This window comes from Columba livia, chromosome 1 (genome assembly GCF_036013475.1).
Source record: "Columba livia isolate bColLiv1 breed racing homer chromosome 1, bColLiv1.pat.W.v2, whole genome shotgun sequence".
NCBI lineage: Eukaryota > Metazoa > Chordata > Aves > Columbiformes > Columbidae > Columba > Columba livia.
Genome location: NC_088602.1, coordinates 145630168 through 145654311, shown reverse-complemented (window position 1 = coordinate 145654311; position 24144 = coordinate 145630168). Strand labels below are relative to the sequence as shown.

Below are 24144 nucleotides of genomic sequence, written 5' to 3'. Positions count from 1 at the left end.
ATTTGCTCTGTTTCCTTTTTATTTTCCCTCGTACTTCTTTACTGTTCCTTATCTCCTCCTCCTGCTCTGTCTTTTCCATTTTCTTGCTGTTGCGAATGCTTCCATCCACTTCTTCCTGCCCTCCTCATCAGCCTACCTATAGCCTCCTCCTTCTGTCCCAAACAGGAGATCTCCCACTCCTGGGATGACATTAGCTTCTTGCTATACTATTCTGGTTTTGCATTTCCTTCCCATCAACAAGAAGAGTCTTACTGTATTACAGACTCATGAGAGATGTATAGCACCTATGAGAGATGATCTTGAAAAGACAACTAAAAGGCCAATATGGTTAAATAGCATAGTAAAAAAGGCTATGAGAAATGAAAAACACCTTTTAAAAGGTGAACGTGATGGCTACAGAAGGAAAAAGGAAAAGAGTATAAACTTCAGCGAGTTAAACATAACCCATAATTAGGCAGACCAAAAGAGATTTAAGGAAAAACTTGCTAAAGCCATCAAAGCTAATAACGGAATACATCAGATATAGGAAACCTGCCAAAGATCCCCCTAAGGCAAATAGACGATGGAGGTCTAAAAGTAGTGCTTGAAGAAGAAAAGGCAACAGTAGAAAAGCCAAACGGATTATCTGCACCAGTGCTCACTACAGAGGAACTGAAGGAGGTTGCCACATGGGAGACTTTCCTTACAGGGGCATGTCCAAAGCACTGCTTCAAACTGAAGTGGCAGGAAATGAGGCTTTAAAACAAATCAACACCAAGAACAGTTATAAATCCATTTAACTTGGTAGTATGCATCCAGAGGAAATCAAACATGGAGCTGCTATTAGCTGTGGTATGTAGCCTATCATTTAAATGAGGCTGGCACTAAAGAAATGGGAGGTGATGAACATGACATCAGTTGGCTCCAGGGATGGGTTGGAATGGGGGGCACAGACCAACAAGTCTTGATTTGCATTCCATGTAAGTTGAGAAAAACTGTAATAAAGGCTAGTTCTAGCAAAACTGTGGATAACTACAATCCAACAGAGAAGAATTAGCCTTGTATTTTCAGAAAGAAGTTAGGCAGATCTGTTGTTCTTTAATAGACTCAACGGGTACATGGATATTGAAACTATGGAAAGATTTTATGAAAATCCAAAGATAGCCCAGTCAGCCAGAAACACATACACCAAAGATGTGTACTTAAATGTTTGAAAAAGTTTTTGATAAAATCCCTCTCTAAAGACTTCCAATTTCTTAAAGGCATAAGGGAGTAAGAGGGAATCGTAGAATCATTTTGGTTGGAAAAGATCTTTAAGATCATTGAGTCGAACCGTTAATCTAACACAGCCAAGTCCACCTCTAAACCATGTCCCTAAGAACATCATCTATGCTTCTTTTAAACACCTCCAGGGATGGTGACTCCACCACTTCCCTGAGCAGCCTGTTCCAATGCCTGACAACCCTTTATGTGAAGAAATTTTTCCTAATGTCCAATCTAAACCTCCCCTGGTGCAAATTGAGGCTATTTCCTCTCATCCTATCACTTGTTACTTAGGAGAAGAGACCAACACCCTCCATGCTACAACCTCCTTTCAGGAAGGTCCTCTCCTGAATCAATACCTAGTTGAAAGACAGCAAGCAAAGAGAACAAGTGTGTGAACAGTTTTTAAAACTGAAGAAGATTGCAAGCAGGATTCCTAAGAGACATGCAGTGGCATCTGAGCTGCTTCATGTGTTCACAAAGGGTCTGGAAAAGGGAGAAAACAGAGATATGACACGTTTGCTGATGACACCAATGTGAATCACGCTGCAGGAATTAAAGCTAGCTACAAATTGTCACAGAAAGATCTCACTGTACTGAAGGCTGGACAAGAAGATGGCAGATGAAATGCAATTCTGGCACAGGGACAAGTATCAGAGTGTGTGTGTACACACACACTCTAAATCTGCATAAATCTGCACACAGACTGATGTCCATAAATCAGATACTTTCACTCACAATAGGTGCCTTGCAGTTCATGTGGACAATGCTGTGAAAGTATCACCAAGTGCTTAGGAGAGGTCACAAAAGGTATGTGGAAGATCAGGAAGATATGAGAACAAAACCCACAAAGCAGTCCTGCATTACTGTGCTGCATGTATGTCTTGAAAGATGATTCCGGTCTCCTCAAAAGGATACATTGGAGTTTGAAAGCATCCAGTGGAGACTGACAAGCAGGATCAAAGGTGCAGCACAGCTTCCATATGAGGAGAGTTCAAAACTAGCAGACTCCAGCATGAAAAAGAGACAGCCTTGGGTGACAGCATGGGGGTAAAGGCATGGAAGGCAAAGGACAAGTGACAAGCTGATGGTTACTCACTACTCCTTCAGCACATCAGAACAAGGGGACACGGAACAGGATGATCAGGCAGAAGGCTCACAACACACAGAAGGGAAATCTTAGTGTGCACGCTGTGTAATCTAATGAGAGCCTAGCGCACAGGATGCTGTAGAAGCCAAAACTATAAATAGATTCGAAAAAGCAGTCAGAGACATTAATGGAAGAAAAGTCCATCAGTGGCTGTTAAAGGCAAAAAAAAAAAAAAAAAAAAAAAGAAACTCCTAACTCAGGAAGTCTTTAAACTGCAGATTACTGCAAACTGGGAAAGGACTGGAGAAAAGAAGCATCTCTGTTGCTGGCTCTGTTCTTACATTGCTTTTCTGCTGATGATTGCTCTCAGGGACAGGCCATCATAAGAGGTGACCCAACAGGAGCACACCTACATTCTTGCCTTCTCCTCAAAAGCCTAGTGCAGATCTCTCTCCTGGCATGGTCCCCAAAAGACCTGAGCTGAAGAGCAAGCCAGTTCGATCCAAGCCACCGAGGACTACCGAGTTCTACCTACCAACCTGGGCAACACCAGATCCCTACCTTGAGTTAAGGTGTATTAGCGCCAGCTCAGCGCTGCATCGAAGCAGTGCCACGTTTTCTGAACTTGAGCTGGCTGGTAGATGGTCACCCTGCTTTGAATGGAGGTAGGATGGGCAGAAGTCCATCTGCGTCCAACTCAGCAGACATAGCTTCATCCTTCTCTTCTGCAATAGATCCCCTGGCACCCCATATCACCCCAAGCGTTCCTCAGAAGGAGACGCCCTCCTGTCATCCCCTCCAGTTTGACTTCATAATTCTTAAACAGGGGTGACCACAATTCAACACAACATGATACCATATGGATACCTGCAACTCAGCATATGGAATTACCATCTTCCCACCCCTCTTCCAACAAGAGAGTCATCCAACTTGGAAAGGTGTCCAGCTTTCCTCCAAATGGCCACCATTAGCCAGAAGGCTTTGGACTGTGGGAGTGCTACACCAGGACCGCTGTGTGAGCCCAGACTCATCACCATGGCTGCTGATGTTTGAACAGCAAACAGCGTTTCAGGGAGACGGGCAATGAATCACGTCAGAGCAAATAAACCCCTATTCCGGATTTTTTTGGGGAAAAAAAAAATCCCACTACTAGAGCTCCAACCACTTCAATAGGGTTTCCTGAAGACCGAAGGGTACACATAAAAAATAATTTCATACTCTCTAGTGCCGTGTAAATTAAACTTTGCTCTGGCCAATAAGTTAGAAAATAAAGCTAAGCAACCCATGTGCCGATCACCTGTGTTTCTGCAATTACTTCACAATTAGACAACTGCTGAAAGCAGCTGGAGGCAAATGCAATACATTTGCTAGCAAAACACAAAATGAAACAGTCTGTTTCAGTGCAAACAAAATATATAAATGAGGTTGTAGAGAGAGCTGTTTGGCAAAGAGTAATCAAATAAAATGAAATATGGTACATTAACTTTGATACTTCATGGCATTTAATTTTTGTCATTAAGAACATCGCTAAAGAAAATTCAATACATTCAACAGCGTTACTATGGTGTTCTGGAGGGTTGCAACAAACTTTTGCTATTTCTTTAAAAGGGAAAGTGTTACATTATTGGTAAATCTACAGAACTGAAGTTATTTAAAAATGGTGCGTCTTAAAAATGTGACTGCCAGACCCAAAGTTTGTTCATAAGCATATAAAGTGCTGATGCCAGTTTTTGCACAGTTGCCAGGAAACAGAAAATAGGTGTTATTTTATAAAAATCAAAATGTTAATCACAGCAATGCACCAGTAGCACAGGACTCGTGCTAAAGAAAACGAACAAATGAACAGTACACAAAACGAACAAACTTATTTTAAACAGTACAAAAACGCCACTATTCTCCCGTGAGCACTCATACCTGAAAAGGGATTCTCGTGACAGCCAGATTTCATTCTGTTTCACAGTCTTCCAAGAGAAGAGCAGCAGTAGTAAAGCAAAGAGGGTCAGAACAGTAATCCTCCACTTATTTAACCACGTAGACAGCTTTTTTAGACCATGGACAAAAAGGATGCAGTACCCCATACTGAAAAATAAAAAAAAAATACCAAAAGTTATATTCCAGCACTCTGGTTTATATGCAAGACCATTCAGTATTACATTTATTACTCAATTACAGGGGGCTTTGGACTAATTACATTTTTCCAGGCTGACAAACTCCAGTTCAACAGCGGTTTTCCTCAGTTCGCTACACAATTTCCAAATTAATCTAAATGATAGACCCAGATGCCAGAAGTACAGTAGCGTACATAATACCACACAGCATAATGGCAGCTTGCAGCAGCCTGCGAAAGGCAGCTGCTTTTCTGAACAGCATCATGTAATAACAGTAATACTGAACACGACTGGAGGGAGCAGCACTGAATCGAAAAGCATTATAACATGGGGAAGTCTCTAAACAACCCCAGTGGCGGCCGCTATTAATTCCAGTTCACAAACTGTGAGGCTGAGGCGGGCGAGCGTTGTAGCACACGTGGCAGCAGGGACAGGTGGCAGAGGCCACGCCAAAAGGCAGGAGTCCCTGCCTGGGCCTTGCATGTCTCCATCAGGGCCAGCCCATCCCTTCCAGGGCCTGGTCCAGCGCAGGTGAGATGCCTCAGCAGAGCTTCCCCGTTGCCCCTCCATGAAACCACACAGGGCCTTCTCCAGCACCCAGCCTTCCAGCACTTTCATGGCTCTCCGTGCATGACTACTGAGACATTTTCTGTGAAGTTAACTTGCATTTTGAACTCAAGCCTTATTCCTGTGTAACTTTAAATCAATTCAGTAATTACGGGCCTTCATTCAAGTGTTAATTCCTCCAGTGATGCCCCTCTGAGTTGGAAATGGAGTGCTTTGGGTTGCTGTACTTAGTACGCCCCTAACTGTGCTTGGCATTTTCAGAAAGGAATTTCAATTCCTAGTGCCTGAGGCATTTCATTACCTTATCTAAAACTCTCCTATGCAGTTACTTAGCACCTGATTTAGTTTTAGACTTCAAAGCTATCTTAATCCAGGCAGCTCCCCCACTGAAGAAAAAAGGAAGTAGAGTGATCTGGAATAACCCCTGGGGAACCACCAATACATGGCAGACACTGGCACACCTTGAACCCCAGCTGAGTCCCACCCTTAAATCCAGGCAGGATGCAGACAGAGACTTCTTCACACCTGCCCATGCTCCAGACAGAGATCTACAGGCTTTCCTTGCCCTGTACCCAGGTGTCTGAGTAACTTCCCAGTGAGACTGTTATGAGGTAAGAAAAACTAAGAACACAATGTTCAGTAGTGACCAAGGATAGGATGAGGGGTAACGGGCACAGACTGAAGCACAGGAGGTTCCATCTGAAGATGAGGAGAAACTTCTTTATTTTGAGGGTGCCAGAGCACTGAACAGGCTGCCCAGAGAGGTTGTGGAGTCTCCTTCTCTGGAGATGTTCAAAACCCACCTGGACACATTCTTGTGTCATCTGCTCTAGGTGAACCTGCTTTAGCAGGCGGGTTGGACTGGATGATCTCCAGAGGTCCCTTCCAACCCACCCATTCTGTGATTCTGTGGCAAAATTCAGTCTGAAGATCAGGAAAAGAAAAATGTCCCATCTTTAAGGAGCTGTTAAGTGTGCTTCTCGGCAGAGTTTCTCTGCCCACCTGGAGGACTAGGCACATTGCTATTGCCTGAGCTTCCTAGGGATGGAGAGGGATAATCTTGCTTTCACTGAGGAAAGAAGTGCCTCCGTTGTACATACTGCCCAGCATCAGGCAGTGGTGCTGTCTTTGGCACAGTACAGGTGCCATATAGAACACTTGAAGTGGAACAGACATAGGTGGCAAATCCAGAGACAACATCAGATCTGTGATAATTCAAAACTTCATTGTTGTTTTAGAGGTCTTCTGTTTTTCAGAAGTGGGTATCGGTATTTTTTTTTCACTTAACTATGCTTGCATTTTGCTGCAATATATTTCTTATGGCACTTGCACTGTTTTTTTTCCCATGAATTCTTCTGCACACATGTTTATTGCACCTATACTAACTGCAAGCAGACAATTAGAGCTACAGACAGAGATGCTGGTGCCAAACAAACCAGCCTTTATAGCTATTGAACCCTACTTTAAAACCTCTAAAAAGCTAATCTCGGTAATAAGCCCTTTCCTTCCAACAAGAAATGCTTCAAAAACCTGCAGACGGTTTGCACACTGTTATTTAGCCTTTCAGCAATTTCATCCTTCCCCTGGAATTAATTATCTGACATAAACATTATTTAATTGCTTTAGCATAAAGCCGTTTTCAAACAAATTTCCCTACGCCTTTACATTTTCAAGAACAGGCCTTTTCTAACAGAATCTTGAATGTGTCCAGAAAACAAAAAATGCACACATCAGTGTCTTGGTATTTATGTCAAACCCTGCCCCAGCTGTTGGGAATTTCTGCCTTAGCAGCAGCAATCATTCTGCTCGTCTGGGGCACAGCCAGCATCACGCTGCAGCTCATGCAGCCACCAGGAAGGTGCAGCTTCCAGGGGTTGTTCTCCAACATCTGCAGTGCATCGCCACAATAGTTACAGAGAGATGCCGGGTGGGTTCATCTCAGACAGCAGCTCCCATCCCAGCTGCAGTGGCAATGACACAGTGCAGGCACAGAGCAGTGCCCAGCTCCGCATGGCACTTCCCATCGGGGGCTCCCAAAGCACTTTGCAAGGGAGAATGGCTGCAGTTTCCCTTTTACAGAGCAGGAACCAGAAACACGGCAATGAAGCGATCTGCTCTGCTGATGGGGACTGGCAAACAAGGCACTGAAGCTGCAGTTCAGCAATTCCACAGCACTGGGGAGCATGCAGTGGAAACCAAGGTATCTTGCTGAAAAGCCCACAGGACTCCCTGAGAGATAGAGAGGTACGTAACCCAAAGGCAGGCTCTACATCCACACACTCACCAAAGCAGCAAGACTACAGAGTTCAGCAGTAAGTAGAAGTACAGAAGGGAATGGGTACCCAAATGCCTGCTGGAAGGGGATCGCATAGCTAATGTACCAGAATCCCAAACTGCAAAGCTGCTAAGGGGAAGGTTAAAGGAGTGATGCTAAAGAGGGCAGGGTTGAAACACGATTTACACTTTAATAAGATAGAGACAGCCTACAAGAAAGCTGGAGAGGGACTTTTCACAGGGGCATATGGTGATAGGACAAGGCATAATGGCTATAAGCTGAAAGGTGGTTGATCTAGTTTAGAAATAAGGAAGAAAGTCTTCACCATGAGGGTGGTAAGGCACTGCAACAGGTTGCCCAGAGAAGCTGTGGATGGCCCATCCCTGAAAGTGTTCAAAGCCAGGTTGGACAGGGCTTTGAGCAACCTGATCTAGTGGAATCTGTCTCTGTCCATGGCAGGGGGGTTGGTACTAGATGATCTTTAAGGTCCCTTCCAACCCAAACTATTGTATGATTCTATGATTATTCTATAATTATGACAACATTAGGACTGAGTTGTAGTTATGCCATAACTATAGCCTAACTGGCCTACAGTCAAGGCACCTGCACTATAAAGTACACAGGAATGGAAAAGATAGGAAAAGAAGGAAAAGGATCAGAAAGCATAAAGTAGGTGAATAGTTTTATTTTCAGAATCTGGTAAATTTAGCTTAAAACTTCAGACAATTTCCTGCCACAGATCATCAAGGAGAGGGTGGGGAGGACACACCCACATTATCTCTTCAGGGACCTTTGGTGCAGAGGTCAGGTAGACCTGCATCTCTGCAAAGTTTTTTTTATGACATGGTCATTTCAAGCCAATCCCTTGCTCGAGGGCAGATGTTACATTCCTGGCTGCAGGTCTTTTGCAGGCCAAGGACTCCCAAAGCACAGAAGGCACTCTCATGTCCTTTGCTGCCAGGAAAGCACATGCGTTTGTGATTTCATGCCACAAATTGTTTGGGAAAAAAAAAATAATAATAAACTCCTTGCAATGTCCCCAAAGATACTTTTCTTAGTAATTTTTGCTTTCTCTTTACATTTCTACATTAAGGCCAAATAATGACGTTGAAATCAGGGCAAAGCCAGACCCTTCCTCCAGATGCCATGGTCTGTTCTAATTAAAACAGTGTTCACAGCCATGTATTAAGCATCAAAAAAACATAATTATATAACTATTGTTTCCTGGTCTCAAAAACGCATAATCCCTCATACCTTACAACACACTCCTTTCACGTGAGACTCAACAGTCCCAGTACAGAAATCAGCTTTAGTGCCGTGAAGTTTGGAACCAGTAAAGCACCAAGCTTGCCATAATGGAGCTGCTGCAGCAGCAACATGCCCTGACACACACTGGACCTGGAGAGCCTCCCCCCAGTGCTTCACCCATGAGATGCAAGTTCATCCCATTTCCCTTGATCCCAGCCTCACCAACCTTTAGATAAACTGTCGCAAGCTGTGCTGAGTTTTAGCAAGTCAGCAGCAGCGCAAGCAGCAGTACCATAGTGGGAGAGCCCATACAGGTGAGACTGTACTTGTCTAATTAAAGTAACTCACCAGGTGACTCTAAGACAATTCCTATGTGGTTAACTCTGCCCTGACCCTGTCATCACCTATAAACACACAGAATATTTCAAATACATTAACTTTTCTTCTCAAAGTGCTAGGGGCTCCATATCAAATGTTATTGCTGGCTCACCAGTAAATCAGATTTTACTCACATCCATTTAGAGGAAAAAAAAAAAAAAAAGAAAATGTCTCAAAAGCACTTTCATCAAAGACCCATTTGCCACTTGAAAAAATTACTCTAAGTACTACATTCCAGACATCTCCATAGCTATCTGCATATGTATGGTGGCTGCAGGATTGTGGGTTTGGGGGTTGTTTAGTATTTTAACTCTAGCATTTCCTTGGGAGGGGAAAGGAGAGGACCTTTTCTCCTGAAGGGCTTTTCTCTTGGCATTGTCATCCCGTCATGCAAGTACTTTTCTGCAATACTTCATAGCCAAAACGAAACAATTGGAAACAAGCAAAATCCCCAGCCCACTGTTATTTTTATAAGTCCATTTTCCACTGGATTACTGTAAAACTACTACGCTTTTTTTTTCTTCTGTAGGATAAGCAACAGCCTGCTACAGCAACCGTTCCCCACTGTGAAAAGTCCACGCCAGCTGGGTCCCCAGGGTCAGATGCAAAGCAAGACCTGAGTAACAGTCCAACAGGTTAACATGGTAATAGTTTTTCCATGGGCTCACTATGAGAACACTTATTACAGAAGAACCTGCAGCTTCAGAAATTCAATGAAGCTGCAGGACAGCTCAGCACACGGACCAACAGGCTAACGGTTTCATGACTCCTCGTGTTTCAGACTCATGAGGTACTGAAGTGGTACGTTAGGCAGGTCCCAAATTACAGCGAGGGCAGGGCTGCACCTGGCAGGCAGGCCCACAGCACCACTGCCATGTGTTTCTGGCAGATCGCAGGCAGGGAGCTGTGCAGTGACAGATTTTCACCTATAATTTCTGTGATTTGTTAATATTGTTCCACCTGCAAGGAAGCAAAGTGGGAGGAGGCACAAGCAGATGGGAATGAGGTGGCACAGGGACCCTGTTTCCCACAACATGCTACAGATACTGCCTGATTGAAACAAGAGCCAAAACAGCAGATACTTAATATTTGCAAATACTTCTCCCGTGATTAGATCACAAATTCCACCTTTGCTTTGGCCATTATGGCCCCTTTCCCAAGGCAAGGCTGTTCTAACAACGCTTACACACAGCTCTTCTTTCCCTCTGTGGATCAGGTTTATCACTTTTCAGTAAAAGTCAGGAACAGCTTCACTGCATTTTGTTCTTGGCAACAGCATCTAATCAAAGACACATGTGGTTGGTGCTGCAGCCCAAGATTATCAGAATGTTCTGCTACAGCTGTCTGCATCAGAAACCATCTTGCCTCCTCCAGAAGCTGCATAGAGACCTAGTGCTTCAAAAAGCTCCTGAAAACCGAGGCATGTTCTAGTCACGCATCTTACTGTGTTTTCTGAGGTGCGACTTTGCAGAGTGCAGGTTTCCAGTCCGTGGAGGAGTATGTGGGCAGAGCAGGCTGAGCGCTGAAATTGGAGGCACCACGCAAGAGCCTCTAGCGCTGCAGCCCCAGCCTTTTCTAACCCAACCAGGTAGGGCTGTAAACTGAGGAGTTAAAATAAGTGGAAAAAACTATGTAGAAAAGATGCCTTCCTCACACTTCGTAATGGTTATTTTGGGGATGTCAAATCTTGTAAAGTAGCTCATGTTTTGGTTTGGTTTTTGTGTTGTTTTGGTTTGGTTTTTTTTTTAACCAGATTTAATCTCAGCTACACAGGTAAACTTGGAGTAAACTCATTGATTTCATCAAAGCATTTACTCGATTTCAGAGCTCAGCATAGATAAGAATCCAGATGCATACATATATACTAGTTAAGAAAAGAGCTGCCTACAAGCAGCCTGTCAAAGTACAGAAGAAATACTGCCCTGTTCAGGGGCTGCTAATGCAGCAAAAGGGATTATCTCAAAACTATACTGAGACCAGAAAATGCACTTGGCTTTGACATCTCACCCCGGAGGCTCTTTCTGGGCTGCAAACCTCCTTCTTGATTTCCAGTGCTTATTTAAGATGACTCCCTTTCCCTCCATAAAAACTAACCCTCACTTGCAAGCTCCTCTGAAGCAAGTTTAACCCTCACGTGCACAACTTCAATTAAGCACCTGCCCTGCTGCTGCTCCTCGGAGAGTGGGGAGCGCAGCAGTGAGAAGACCATGTCTGAGGCCAGGTCCTAATGCTGAACAGAAACATTCAGTTCTCTCAGTTTTAAAATTCCCCACAAGTTTCCCAGCCCCAGTCTCACACATGTTACCTGGCACGACACACTTTTCGTGCTCTGGGTCCAAGGCGCTCCAGCTCCGCAGCCTGAGCTGGGGAAACACCCTGGGAGGAAAAGCCCAAATCAGCTGAAAGGCAGCTTGCAGGCAGGGCTGTCGCTGCAGGGGAAAAAGGCAGTTCGGCCCTGTTAAACTCATCAGCTCTGCTCACACTTCTCTAATGGGGAGTAATTGATTGCAAAAAGCCAGCTTGGCACGCCATGTGGTCTGCTCCTGCCTCACTACGCAGCTGTCAGATGCGGAAGGGAGCGCTGACAAAAATAAGCATGGCCAGGGTAGCTCTTTCTGTCCCAAAAAGCACTCTCAGGCACGGAGCTCCAGCAACAAGCAGCGCTGGCAGCGTAGCAAAGATGCTGTTTTATGAAAAATGTCAAGTTTTCCGAGGCTGGAGCTGTTTTGGGCCAGGATAAAATTTGAACTTTTAAAAAGTGTTTTTGTCGGTAAAAACTCTGTATTTATATGTGCATGCTAGCGTGCACTCAGGTCACTCAGAAAAGCCCAAAACTCACAAGTTAAGGCACTAACTGCAATCTGGATCACTCATATTCAAACCACTGCACTCGGTCAGGCTTAGAGCTGGGGATGCAGCAAGTGCACTTGTAGGGCTCCGAGCTTGGGATCCCCAAAATTCTCCAGCCATCAATGCCCAAGTACTGACCTAGAATAACCACGCTCCGCTGGTCCAAATGTATGCCAAGAATTTTTGAGAAGTTAACTTTGTGCTGCCAAGCTTACTGCTGGATCAAGATTTTCTTTTGCACCTGGTACAAGGCTGATCTAAATTCAGTGAGTTATGAGCTAGCTAATGTGACATAAGTGCAGGCATAGGCCTGGATCAGGTCTGGATCAAACTGCCGCCACTGAGTGATCCAGCAGTGTGTAGATCCAGTGCTAACAATCCTGGAAAACTGCTGGTGTGTGGCAGATGGACCATGACTTTCCAACTCTCAGATAAGCATCTCTGTAAATGAGGCAGTTCTGGGTCAGATCCATCCAACTGTCCATTTCTGTTGTCCGTGTCCTTTTGAACACAAAGGGATGGAGACGGAATGGAGAAGTCTTTTGTTTCTAGCCATTTTACCTAAAATTTCACTGTAGTCAGTGCACCTTGACAAAAAGTTTGGGCTAACTAAAATGTCATATTTCCAGTGGGAAAATCTTGTATCAAAACTTTCTCAAACAGTCAGGGATACAAGGGAAAAACCTGTAGGAACAGTCACCTCTTTAGACGAAATGTCCAAAGGCAAGGAGGATGCAGGATGTGCCTCCATCACACACAGACAGCCAGTATTTTTGCATCTTCACTGGTACTGACTTTTGGGGAAAAAAATTTTGTTTAAGTTGCCTGTCTCCCAGTAATGATGACATGGAATCAATCTTCTTTTTTTTTCCCCTTGGTTACTAGAGGTTTTTAAATTATGTCAGAACCATCACCAAGATATAATATTTAGCACACAAACTAGATCCCACTGAAAAAAAAAGAAAAACAAGCCTTACAGCTCAGAAATATCAGTGTGACGACCAAGTAACAGGCAACATACTTAACTTACTACTGATTCTGCTGAATAAAATGCCAAGTTTCACCAGGATTAAGAGGCCTTTTCCTTGAATAAAGTCTGCAAGTCATAATACAAAGACATAGAGAACCATAAACTCTGGCACAATACATCTAATTTGGATAAGTATCTTATGCTTTAGTGTTAGACTTTGTCCTTGGCTCTAAATTAAAAGATATGAAGGTCTATGTTAAAGACACTTGGATCAGCTAAGTCACCAAAATGATTTACCTCCACTAGCAATGTGGTCATCCAATCAGAACACAATGTAATTAGAGAAGATGCAGGAACTCTTATTTCCCTTATTAGACAGAAAATATGGACTAGAAATTAATGATTTCACTAACCTTTGAATGGCTATTTAACATCTGGACACATTCCCCTTCCCTTCCTTCCAATAACTCACGTGATAAACAAACCGGTTTCATTAGAGTACTTGAGTCCAAGATTTGCCTTCTAACGGATTCCTATCTGAAATATTTCCAGGTAACAGAGAAACTTTTCAGGCTTTTGATTACTATATGCACTAAGAAAACATTTTATAAATGAAAAATCTGATATAATTCCACAGGGTTTTCACAGAAATTTCCCTAAATCTTATATATGTTACTGAGGAAGGGTCTGTGTGCTATAGTTTTAATTAAAATACTATAATAACTTCTGGAATTCTATAGTAGGGATATAATTTCCCATTCATTTCCATTGCAAGTCCCCAAAAACTTCATGTAAGAAAATATTTTCTATTAAATTTCATAAGGCATCCTCTTAACGGCACCATATTCCCTTGTAAATAAGAATTCCTCTTTCAATCAACACGACCAAGTAGATTATTTCCACAAGATGACATTAACTTAATTTATTACTGTTTTCTAGAAGCAATATAGTTACATATCTGCATTATTTTCAAGAGCAGAAAAAATGCATTTAAAGGTTTTCCTTTAACCTAATATATCACAATGAAACCAAAAACCTTTCCAGTATAGCCAGGAACACTCATATGCAACACAAATGTACCTTTTTCCTGGATCAATTGTACATAGCCAAAGAGCAACATGTTTCTCAAAAGCATGTTTTAAATTTAGTTAGAATAACACAGGACTGCAGTCTAGACCAAATGCACCACAAGCTAATATTTTTCAGCTTTGCAGAATCATTTTGGCTTTTATTTCTACTTCTTTACTGCCTTTTGCCAAAATATCCGGCACAAGCATCTCATAATTTCTTGCCTGCATTAAGAGAGGATGGCTGCTTTGATTTCTCCTCAAAGTGTTTAATAGGGGTGGGCAAGCCTTCAAAAGCTGGGAGCTTAGGTTTGGTTGTGCATCTGGAAGGTAGATGCTTGCAGCATTTAGCCTTTCTATAAGCAGTTAATTCTCATTAATTAATCAGAACTCCCTCTGTTCCCTTCCAAAGGGCAGAGCAGAGTCATTATTCCTGGGATGGGGAAGCAGAACTGGAGTCACTCGCCTCAGCTAAGATCCCAACCTTCTCTCCTCCTTGAAGAGCTCTGCTCGAATTGACACCCTGGGGCAGGGACACGCAACCCCTCAAGGTAAAAAAGGACCAGGATGGGGCTGGGGTCTGACCCACTGCTATCATGTAATGCTCTCCCAGTCCCCTCCCAGTGCCCTCACATCTGCAGCTGAACTACAGGGAACTTAATCCAGTTTGCTCCTTCTAAACTTTGGCGGCTCAGTGGCTCTTGCAAAAAAAGCAGCACTAAAAATCATGTTTTTTTAAGTAAATGGAGCAGGTGCAACTTGGATTCCATATCCGAATCCCAAATGAATTGTGGATTTAACTTGAAAGCCGGCAAAAAGCTTAATTATGTTGCTGAATTGAGATCAGGGAGCAGATAAACGAGCCCTGCAGAACCAACGGGACTTTCACTGCTGACTTTTCTGGGGTTGGGGTTTGACTCCAATTGAAAAGAGGAGCTGCTTCTGTAAATCAGATGATGCCTAGCTGGATGTGATCTGATACTGAAGGAAAGCTGAACAAGTAAACAGGAATTCAGCTCCTGGTGAACTTGTAGCTTCAAATAACCTTAAAGAAAGGGGTGGCAAAGGACACTGAAAAGACAACACCACTCCATTACACAACTGGTCTTTAAAAAAATGAAGATAATGTGTAGAGCATAACATGCTCCTAGAAAAAGTGACGCACCAGTAAGTCCCATCCTCAAGTGGCTGCCTTGTAAGTAAAGGCGACTTCTGCTCAGGTCCATAAAAATTACAGATGATTCCACTACCTACCGGGTTCTTTTTCTTTTTCAATTACAGAAGTCAGGATTGTACAGAATACACTAACTGGAAAAAAAGCATTAACACAAAGAATCAAAAACATGCTCTATGCAAAAGTAATACTTCCATACGGTCCCTGCTTTGCTATGGCAGGGGGAAAGCTTTAACATGATGTGTTAAGTTCCCGAAAAATACGAGTGCACTCCTTTCTGGATTCTGGCTTTCTTGCAGATTTTGAGATAGAGACTGAAGCAAATGCCATCCTGTATATAGCAGTCATCTCATATTCTAGTATTGACAATTAGGGTTGCAACACAAACTCTTGATATACTGAAGATCTGGTGAAAAAAATGACAGCAACCATAATTGCCTGTGTTGGGAGTGTGCACTGTGCAACCCAGTCCTTGCAATATCCACCATGAATAAGTTGCTATAAAAATGGTGCAGGTACCACTGGACGGCCTATTGCTTTCAGCACATTGGAAATAAGCCCTGTAGCAATGCTCTGGTTGGTTTGTTGTTTCATATGAGGCTGTAAAAACAGTTTAAGTTGTCCAGCTACGATACAGCAGCCCAGCCAGGTGCCACTGCTCTCAGGGTAGCAGTGAAAGATGAGGAAAACATAGAAATTGCTCTGGTAGGAAAGGTCCAATCCCATGAGGTGAGAGCAACCCCAGCTCTCCTGGTACAGCACTAGGGCAGGCAGCTCCTGGATGGCCCAAGGGTTTGCGTTGCCTCTCCAGTTCCTGCACGGGGAAGGGCAACACAGAGGAAGAGCTGCTGCTCCTGCTTGAGTACTGACAAATTGCTCACAGCTCAGAATAACTGGATGCACATAGTTCTTCTAGATTTCCAAGCAATGAGGCTGCCTGTGGTGTTCTGAGCAGCAGTAGCAGCTATGCAGTAGCCATAACTACATCTGCATTTTGAAGGGGGAAAAACCCATGGTGGTTTAAGTCTTTCACTGATCCAGCTATTGATTGTGATAACTCTCTGCAAAACTGTGGCCTACAGAGTTGCATCCTGTCCATCACTCCCAAGATACCTGTTTCACAGCCCTAGCCCTCCTGAAAACAAGTTCTCCCTTCTTAAGATACGGAAACAACAACAACATTAAAATTAAATTTTGAGAGACAGTAAATTGTTTTCCTGTGAAATTTTTCAGGCTAAAGTAATACCATCATTAAAAATTCCTGATTTCAATACGTGCTTGTAACCCTCAAATGAAAACTAAATAAAAATAAATATTTTCTCAAAATATTTCTGGTTTGCTACAGCCAATTAAAGAAAACATTCAACCACGGTGACTTAGCTTATATCACTCTTCACCAAGGCATGGCTGCAGACAGAAGAGGAATTGTTCCAAATACCCATCAATCCCCAGAAGGCAAGGCCCAAACATATAATGAGATATCACGCAAAAAGGCTTATTCCTTTCTATTTACAACATCTTTTACATAAATCCTTTGGCTCTTGCTTAACTGTTACTGGAAAGAAAATGCTTGACGTTTTGCCCAGGTAACTACTCAGCAATACTGAATTAGGACTTCTGTCTGTGACACACATACACAACTGCCACATCCATAAATATTGATAGAAGGCTATTGCTTGAAACAGAGATAGAAAAGCACCTGGCAGCATAAGCCTAGAAAGACAGGTCTCTAATTTTTCCCCATCTCATTCAAGGCTTTTGTCTAAATAAAGGAGAATGACAACCTCTGACTTGCTAAATGAATTGTAGAGAAGGAATAGCAAAGCACAGGAAAAGCCCTACTCAAGATATAATGTAAGAAAAGTGCTAAAGACTGTTCTACATAAAGAACATCAGCCCTTCCTAGAGCTGTCACTATTAAACTGCCCCACTCCCAAGGAACAGCAAAAAAACAAGGTGATTTTTGTCCTGTCATAGTCATGAACGTTTGCAGAAGTCTCCGTCACCTCTCACGTCATTTTGCACCCAGAGGATGTAAGAGAGCTCATTTCCTTGTAACTCGGAGCCAAGAGTTCAGCTCTCTCTGGATCCTTTGGCTGGGAACTGCCCATCTCCACCACAAACTGCCGTCCCTTCTCATGCTAGTTGCCTGCCAGCCTGGCGGAAGGGCAAAACCCAAATATTGCAAAGCAGGACACTAGTGATCTGAGCAAAGCCTGAGATCCAGGGACTCTGACACAGACTTACTCCAGAGAAATCATTTAATCCTCTTGCCTCCATTTTCCTGCCTGAAAAAAAAAAAAGGCAGCAACTATCAATTACCTGCTTTGTAGGTCATATATTTGCAAAGCCCTCAGGAAGAAGAAAAGCACTACACAAGCTATATGTACACATGTTAACGCTGATTAATTTTGCCTGCGCAAACGTACCCTTTTTTCTTCTTCATTGCCCCTCCTCTCATTATATCAGCAGTCTCATCTGGAGGAGGATAAGGAACTGCTGATGACTGAAGTATTTTTCGCAGTTGTTCTTTTGAGATTCGGAAATGCAACCACTCAATAAAACCTTGTGTTCAGCTGACTGTTTCCTTAATAGCTTTGCGCTTTCATGTGTTTCCTCATTCTCTGTTACATGAATTTAAAGCAATCTGATTTCCAAGTTAATTTGAAATGATGCAAGATCCATTAGTTGAGGGTATCATTTGCAAAATAACTCCGAGGGATAACTTTCACTCACTGTACTTCCACTTATACTATCAGCAAACAAAAGCAGGGCTAGTCATCTGAATAAAGTCAGTAGGATTTGACCCAAAAAAGTGAATAAGTATATAACGGAGCACAGAGATATAGCCTACTGCCTAAGGAAGCTTGTTATAAATACAACAGCTCCTACACAGCCTGTTTCACACCAATGAGCAGCTGTTTTGTGTTAGTGCTTATACAAATAACCATCAGAATATGCATATGACTTTACAAAAGACCACCTATAAGTGTTTTTCTCAGAATTTTTAGAGGAATAAATTTTTTCTGAGGAATCCAATTTAAACACTTCGTGGGCTAAAACTATTGTTTCAGTTACCACAAAGTAATCCCAAGTGAAATTGAGGACTAGTGTTCTGTCGAGAGCTCCACAATCCCATCAGAGATAACAGATGCTGACCCCCTGCACCCGACAGTATAATTGGGCTTTCTGGCTTGCAGTCTCCAAGAATTACCATTTATGTTCATGGGTGGAAAAAAATGCACTGGCACAGGTTGCCCAGAGAGGCTGCAGAGTCTTCCTCCTTGGAGATGTTCAAAAGCCATCTGCACATGGTCCCAGGCAACCGGCTCTAGGTGGCCCTGCTTGAGCAGAGAGTTGAGACCAGACAGCCTCCAGAGGTCCCTTTCCAACCTCAACCGTTCTGTGGTTCTGTGAAATGGGCAACAGTCTGGTGCATCTTGGATGAATGTTCTTTGCCACTGCACTCTCTGGTCTGGATACTGTGGAGATGTCAGACGTAACACCTCAAAGTTGTCCTTGAGTAAAATGTAATCAGAAGCACCTAGATTGCTGAAGTGACAACTGTTAGAGGCTGAAAGTGGAGCAAAATCCCAAGGCAGAGGCTGAAGGATGGAGAAGTGGCTAGATTTTCGTCATCCTCTTCAACAACTGCAAATCTTCCACTCTTAGATGGGTATGCAGTCAATGGCTTACAGGCAGAAAGTCAGGCATATATTCCACAACTGAAGCCAGCAGGCTTTTAACACAGCAGTACTGTCACCTTTGTTTTTACTGACCACCTAATGTAGTAGGAAAGCTGAGTAATACCACAATAAAAATATCACAGGTTAACTTTTCAGATATTGCTCATTAGGTAAAGACACTGGACAACTAAAGTTGATAATGCCATCATAATACCAAGAGAAAGAGTCTTGGAGAACAACCCTCAAGAAACAACACCTCATCTCTGTACTGAGCTGTTTCAAGCATACCAAAACTTCTCTGTTTAAAAAAAATAAAATAAAATAAAATTTTGGGTAGCTTTGCTCCTGCCAAGAAATTTGCTCTCAAACAACTACAAAATCTCTCATGCTATCATGCCAAAACTGAAAGGCAGAGAATAGCAATATGTTTGAAGTATTGTATAAGGGAAGAAGCAATTACGTTTGCTTTTAGAAATGGGATGGTGGTCCCATTAGAAAGGAATTCAATTGCAATAGTTACCTCGGCATGTAAAGGACTCGCTCTGCCACCACAAATCCCACCCTGAAGAAGAGGTTGCTGGCTGGGATGAATGGGAAAACCAGGAACAACAAGCCAACCAAAACTTCTTTGTGTTCCAGTTTCTGCAATAATACAAAATTAAACAAGTATCAACTAAAAAAGTGCAACTTCATTCACCACTAACTTTCCCCTTTCCTTTTGATATCCTTATTCATAAAACAAGCAACTTAGATTAACACTTGATATGTTCTGCATTTAAAAGAAATTATTCCAAGACACTGTTCTTCCATATTTACATACTGTGCTTTGGATATGCCCAGAAAGCACATAAACACTGACCACAGTGTGTATTATTACCCTTGATATGTTTTCCAAAGTTGGCTCTATTGTAGCTCCCTTGAGATGGCATAGATAGTACTTAAGATATACCCCATATTGGTAATACGTAAGTATAGAACAGCGTGAATGTATATATTAGCATGTCTACCACAGTGTGGCTGTATGTAAATACACGAATGCATATCACATACACACAGATCGCTGTGCTCAATCCTAAAAGCTTATAGCTGAGAAAAAAAACTGTGCAGTCATGTTTTGTGTAAAGAAAACTAGTCACAAATGGCACATTAATGCAGTCACTCTATCCCTTTTCAGGCAATATCTAAACTTGAAATGATACTTTAACATAGGAGGTCTCCATACTCAGAGCTGAAAATTTGAGACGTGCTATATGTTAAAATTCACATCTTTCACTTGAGCTCAGCTATTGCCCTTCACTTGAGCTCGCTTAAATGCTGGCTCACTCTTTGAGGAGAATTCAAATAGTCACATGCAGAAAACAGCTGCTGCATGGCCAGCACAAGCATCTCAGGACACTGCGATCAAGAGCAGCCACTGCTCCTGTCACAGAGGTACCCAAGCTTCCTTGGGCAAGCGGAGTTTCAGATTTCACCCCAAGATGTTGAATCAGCTCATGCTTTTTGCTGGTGATCTCAATGAATAAAATCAGGCTAAGAGAAGCATAGCATTAGGTCTGTTAAATCACCCAGGCAGACATCTGTGCATTCCTGCCCTGCGATGATGCTGCCTCCTCAGAGCCCTTCTGCAGCCATTGGGAGAAGCTTCATCACACTTAGAAACAGATGAAACCAAAATCACATGATGGTTGCAGCACTTCTTAATTATTGTGGGTGATTTCTCTACTTCGGAGAGGAAATTGGCTTCCCTTTACTAGAGGGATCTAAATTTAGAAACATTGAACAAGATTTTTGAGTAGAGGAGCTCAATCAATGACGCTGTGCTGAGCAGAACAAACTGTCTTGCTTTTTTTTTTGCCCAGCTAGAGACTGTCACACCAGTTACCACTGGCCAAGGCAGTGACGGAAATTCAGAAGTCCCATTATTAAAATCATTATCTTAGGCCCCTCATCATAAGAAGGACATTGAGGTACTAGAGAGAGTTCAGAGAAGGGCAATGAAGCTGGTGAGGGGTCTGGAGCACAAGTCTGATGAGGAGCGGCTGAGGGAACTGGGGCTGTTTAGCCTGGAGAAAAGGAGGCTGAGGGGAAACCTTATTGCTGTCTGCAGCTACCTGAAAGGAGGTTGTAGTATGGAGGGGGTTGGCCTCTTCTCCCAAGCAGCAAGTGATAGGACAATAGGAAATGGCCTCAAGTTGCACCAGGGGAGGTTTAGATTGGATATTAGGAAAAAATTCTTCACAGAAAGTGTTGTCAGGCATTGGAACAGGCTGCCCAGGGAAGCAGTTGAGTCACCATCCCTGAAGGTGTTTAAAAGGTGTTTAGATGAGGTTCTTAGGAACGTGGTTTAGTGCCAGGGTTAGGTTATGGTTAGACTCTATGACCCTGAGGGTCTCTTCCAATCAAAACAATTCTGTGATTCCATGATCTTACTACGTGGGAAAGACAATGAGCATTTTCTATGGGTACAGATGCAAGAGTACATGTTACAAGGCTCTGATGTTGATTCAGAGGAGCTGAACCACAGGATCACAAAAACGTGCACTGGCTTCCCCTGGCTCAAAGAGTAAACAGAAGGCAGAGAACGGAGCAGAATTCATGTCTTCTGACTTCTTTACAAACACCTCCTTTAAACAGTTCCACCATCACCTGTTCTATTATCCACTTTTTCAGTGTCTTGTAATTGAAGTTATCAGTGCCTTCTTGCAGTCACAACAGCACCAAATATACATTATTCCCATCAATCCGTGAAGCTGATGAGCAGAAGTGCCCCGTAATAGTCATTTTGGCTTGTAATTACAATAGAAAATTGAATAGAAAGAAGAAAAAAAAAAAGGATAAAAAATTATTTCTCAAGTCTACATGCAAAATATCAGTCCTAGCTTAACACCAACTTCCCTCCCACCCAGCTTGGGACATATTGATATCCATTTCTCTCCTGCTCTTTGACACTCTCTTCCCTTCTCACCTTGTCTGGCCTAATTATGGTGCCCATTTGCTGCCACTACTCTACCCCAGGGGTTTCACAATGAAGACCCAAAGGCACAAGAAATCATCTTGGGCTAAAAGGAGTGCACTGCTAATGTATAAAATGTTCTCTGTCCCCAGGATATGCTCTTGGTTTCAAATGAACCAGCTATCAAATATTTCTCCAGTTGCTGTTCGTTAAAATCAATAATTGGGAAAGCACCCTCTAGTTTACATCGCTAGGAAGGATACGGTGTTACTCAAGGCTGCAGCATTGCAGATAAGCAAAGAAAACTGAATGCTGGAGAAAGACAAATTAAGCCTGTACATCAAATGAGAAAGAGGAAAATGTGGCAACAAGCTCAGCTGAAGGAAAAAATGGCGTTGTGTGCCCTTTCTACCTCCACAAGTCACAGCAATTAGACCAAGGCGGTGGAAGGCCACCAGCTTAGTCCCTCAGAAACGCGAGCCCAGAAGCATGAACCAGCCTCATGGAGTAGCAGAGCTCTCTGTGGCGCTACTTATTTCTGAAACAAGAAACATCTGGCAGCACCCTCTTTAAAACATTTGGTTCAGACAGAGGCTTTTGTGAAGAGCCAGTCCTTGAAGGGCCTGCAGGTCAAACTGCCAAGCTTGTGCTACAGTCACTCCAGAGCTCATTTTGGGTTTCTCCTCTCTACCCAGCCATTGACTGTCCCAAAACTTGTACAGGCACTTCATGTATTGGACATTTTGGCCCTGCAGCTGGGGAGAGCCTGCGGGCAAGAGGAGCAAGGGGGGCTGCTGGTTATCTGAAACTTGTCAGTGGCCATTAACTAGATGTTCTGGATTAAGCCTCTGGCACAAGCGATACCTAAATCACTGGCTGCCTGTAGTTCGGAATTTATACTGGAGGAAAAAGTTACCCTATTCACATCCAGATCTTATTTTGCACATCCCTAAACAAGTCCTACTGACTGCTCAGATACTGGGGGGATCTCATCAATATTTATAAATATCTCAAGGATGAGCGTCAAGAGGATGGGACCAGATTCCTTTCAGTGGTGCCCAAAGATAGGATGACTGGCAATGGGCACAGACTGAAGCACAGGAGGTTCCATGTGAATATGAGGAGAAACTTCTTTACTTTGAGGGTACCAGAGCACTGAACAGGCTGCCCAGAGAGGCTGTGGAGTCTCCTTCTCTGGAGACATTCAAAACCCGCCTGGACACATTCCTGTGTGATCTACACTAGGTGAACCTGCTTTAGCAGGCAGGCTGGACTGGATGATCTCCAGAGGTCCCTTCCAACCCCAGTCATTCTGTGATTCTGTGAAAACTGGCCTTTGCCCTGACCCAAGAGCTGCACATTCTTCCATCCCAGCATCACAAGGGCACAAGGCACAGCAGAGCTACCTGTCCCTGCCTGCCAGCAAGGGCTAACCTCTGCTCACCGAGGTAGCTCAGAGAGAACAGAAGACAGAAACACAACCGCAATGCGTGGAAAGGACTGTGTATACCATAGGTCATAACCTAAAAGCACGAGTCTCATAAGACATTATATTCTCTTTTATCTTTTTCCCTATCAAAATTTACTTAGCAGATTCACCTTTTATTCCTCCTTCCCCTGGAGGGGCTGATAGATTTATAGAAGAGTAGACAAGCAGGACAGAATGGTGCAAGAACGTCAGAGAATGGTACTGTAGGGCTGCAGGAACAGAGGACAGCATGATCTTCATCCAACACAAACAACAGGAGATGCCCTCCACACGTTTTTTTAAATAAATAAACAGATAGATAAGTTAATAGATAAAATCTACCAAACTGCAGCTTGTTACATTTTTCAGGGAAAAAAAATCAGGACCATTTATTTGGTTTAACTATTCTAGTCATGTGATTCAACTCAAGAGATTGCTGAGCTAAAAGTGTCAGAACCAGCATCTTCCAGGTGCCAGGAGCAGTAGTAAAAGCTTTTAAAGAGTAGTAGGCAATTTTTACTTCCTCTTTCCTTAAAATAAAAAGGCTAGGACTAGAAATTATAGATCACTTCATTCCTTTTACAGGGAGACATCTCCTTTCCTCTTAAAGATAGTGCTTTCTTTTGGAAATATAAAACATCTTTCTGTCACAGAGGTGACAGAAAAAAAAAAAAAGCACCTTTGAATTAACCTTAGAATGATTCTTTTCATTATAGACAAGCCAACTTCAAATCAAAGTAACATTCCTTATAGCAAATCGTTTGGTGAGAGTTTTCAAATTCACATTCACCTTTAATGACCATAAGGCCTTCATTATATTGTAACAAAAAACAATAACAAACCGCTAATAAAGACGAGGGTTTTTTTAACCTGCTACTTTTCATAAATTTATCAAAGAACTAAAAAACTCCATTTCTTCTCCCAAAAGTAAGGCAAAAAATTGTCACACTATCTCAAACAAAATAGCAAAAAATCACTCCAAGGCCAAAATCCATCAACACAGCAATAAATCTCAAAAATTGCTTCCTTGGCAATATGGGGGAAAAGGAAGAAAGTCTGGAGTTTACA

General features: G+C 42.8%; 1 protein-coding gene across 1 annotated transcript in view; it reads right to left on the bottom strand.

Annotated features, from left to right (window-relative positions):
- TMTC1 (transmembrane O-mannosyltransferase targeting cadherins 1) overlaps positions 1–24144 on the bottom strand; it is a 150405-nt gene that overhangs the window by 46404 nt on the left and 79857 nt on the right. The window contains exons 9-10 of the mRNA XM_005500319.3: positions 19176–19297; positions 4247–4411 (exon numbers count right to left, since the gene is read on the bottom strand). Of these exons, the coding sequence (XP_005500376.2) occupies positions 4247–4411; positions 19176–19297 (287 nt within the window). The remainder of the gene's footprint in view (positions 1–4246; positions 4412–19175; positions 19298–24144) is intronic.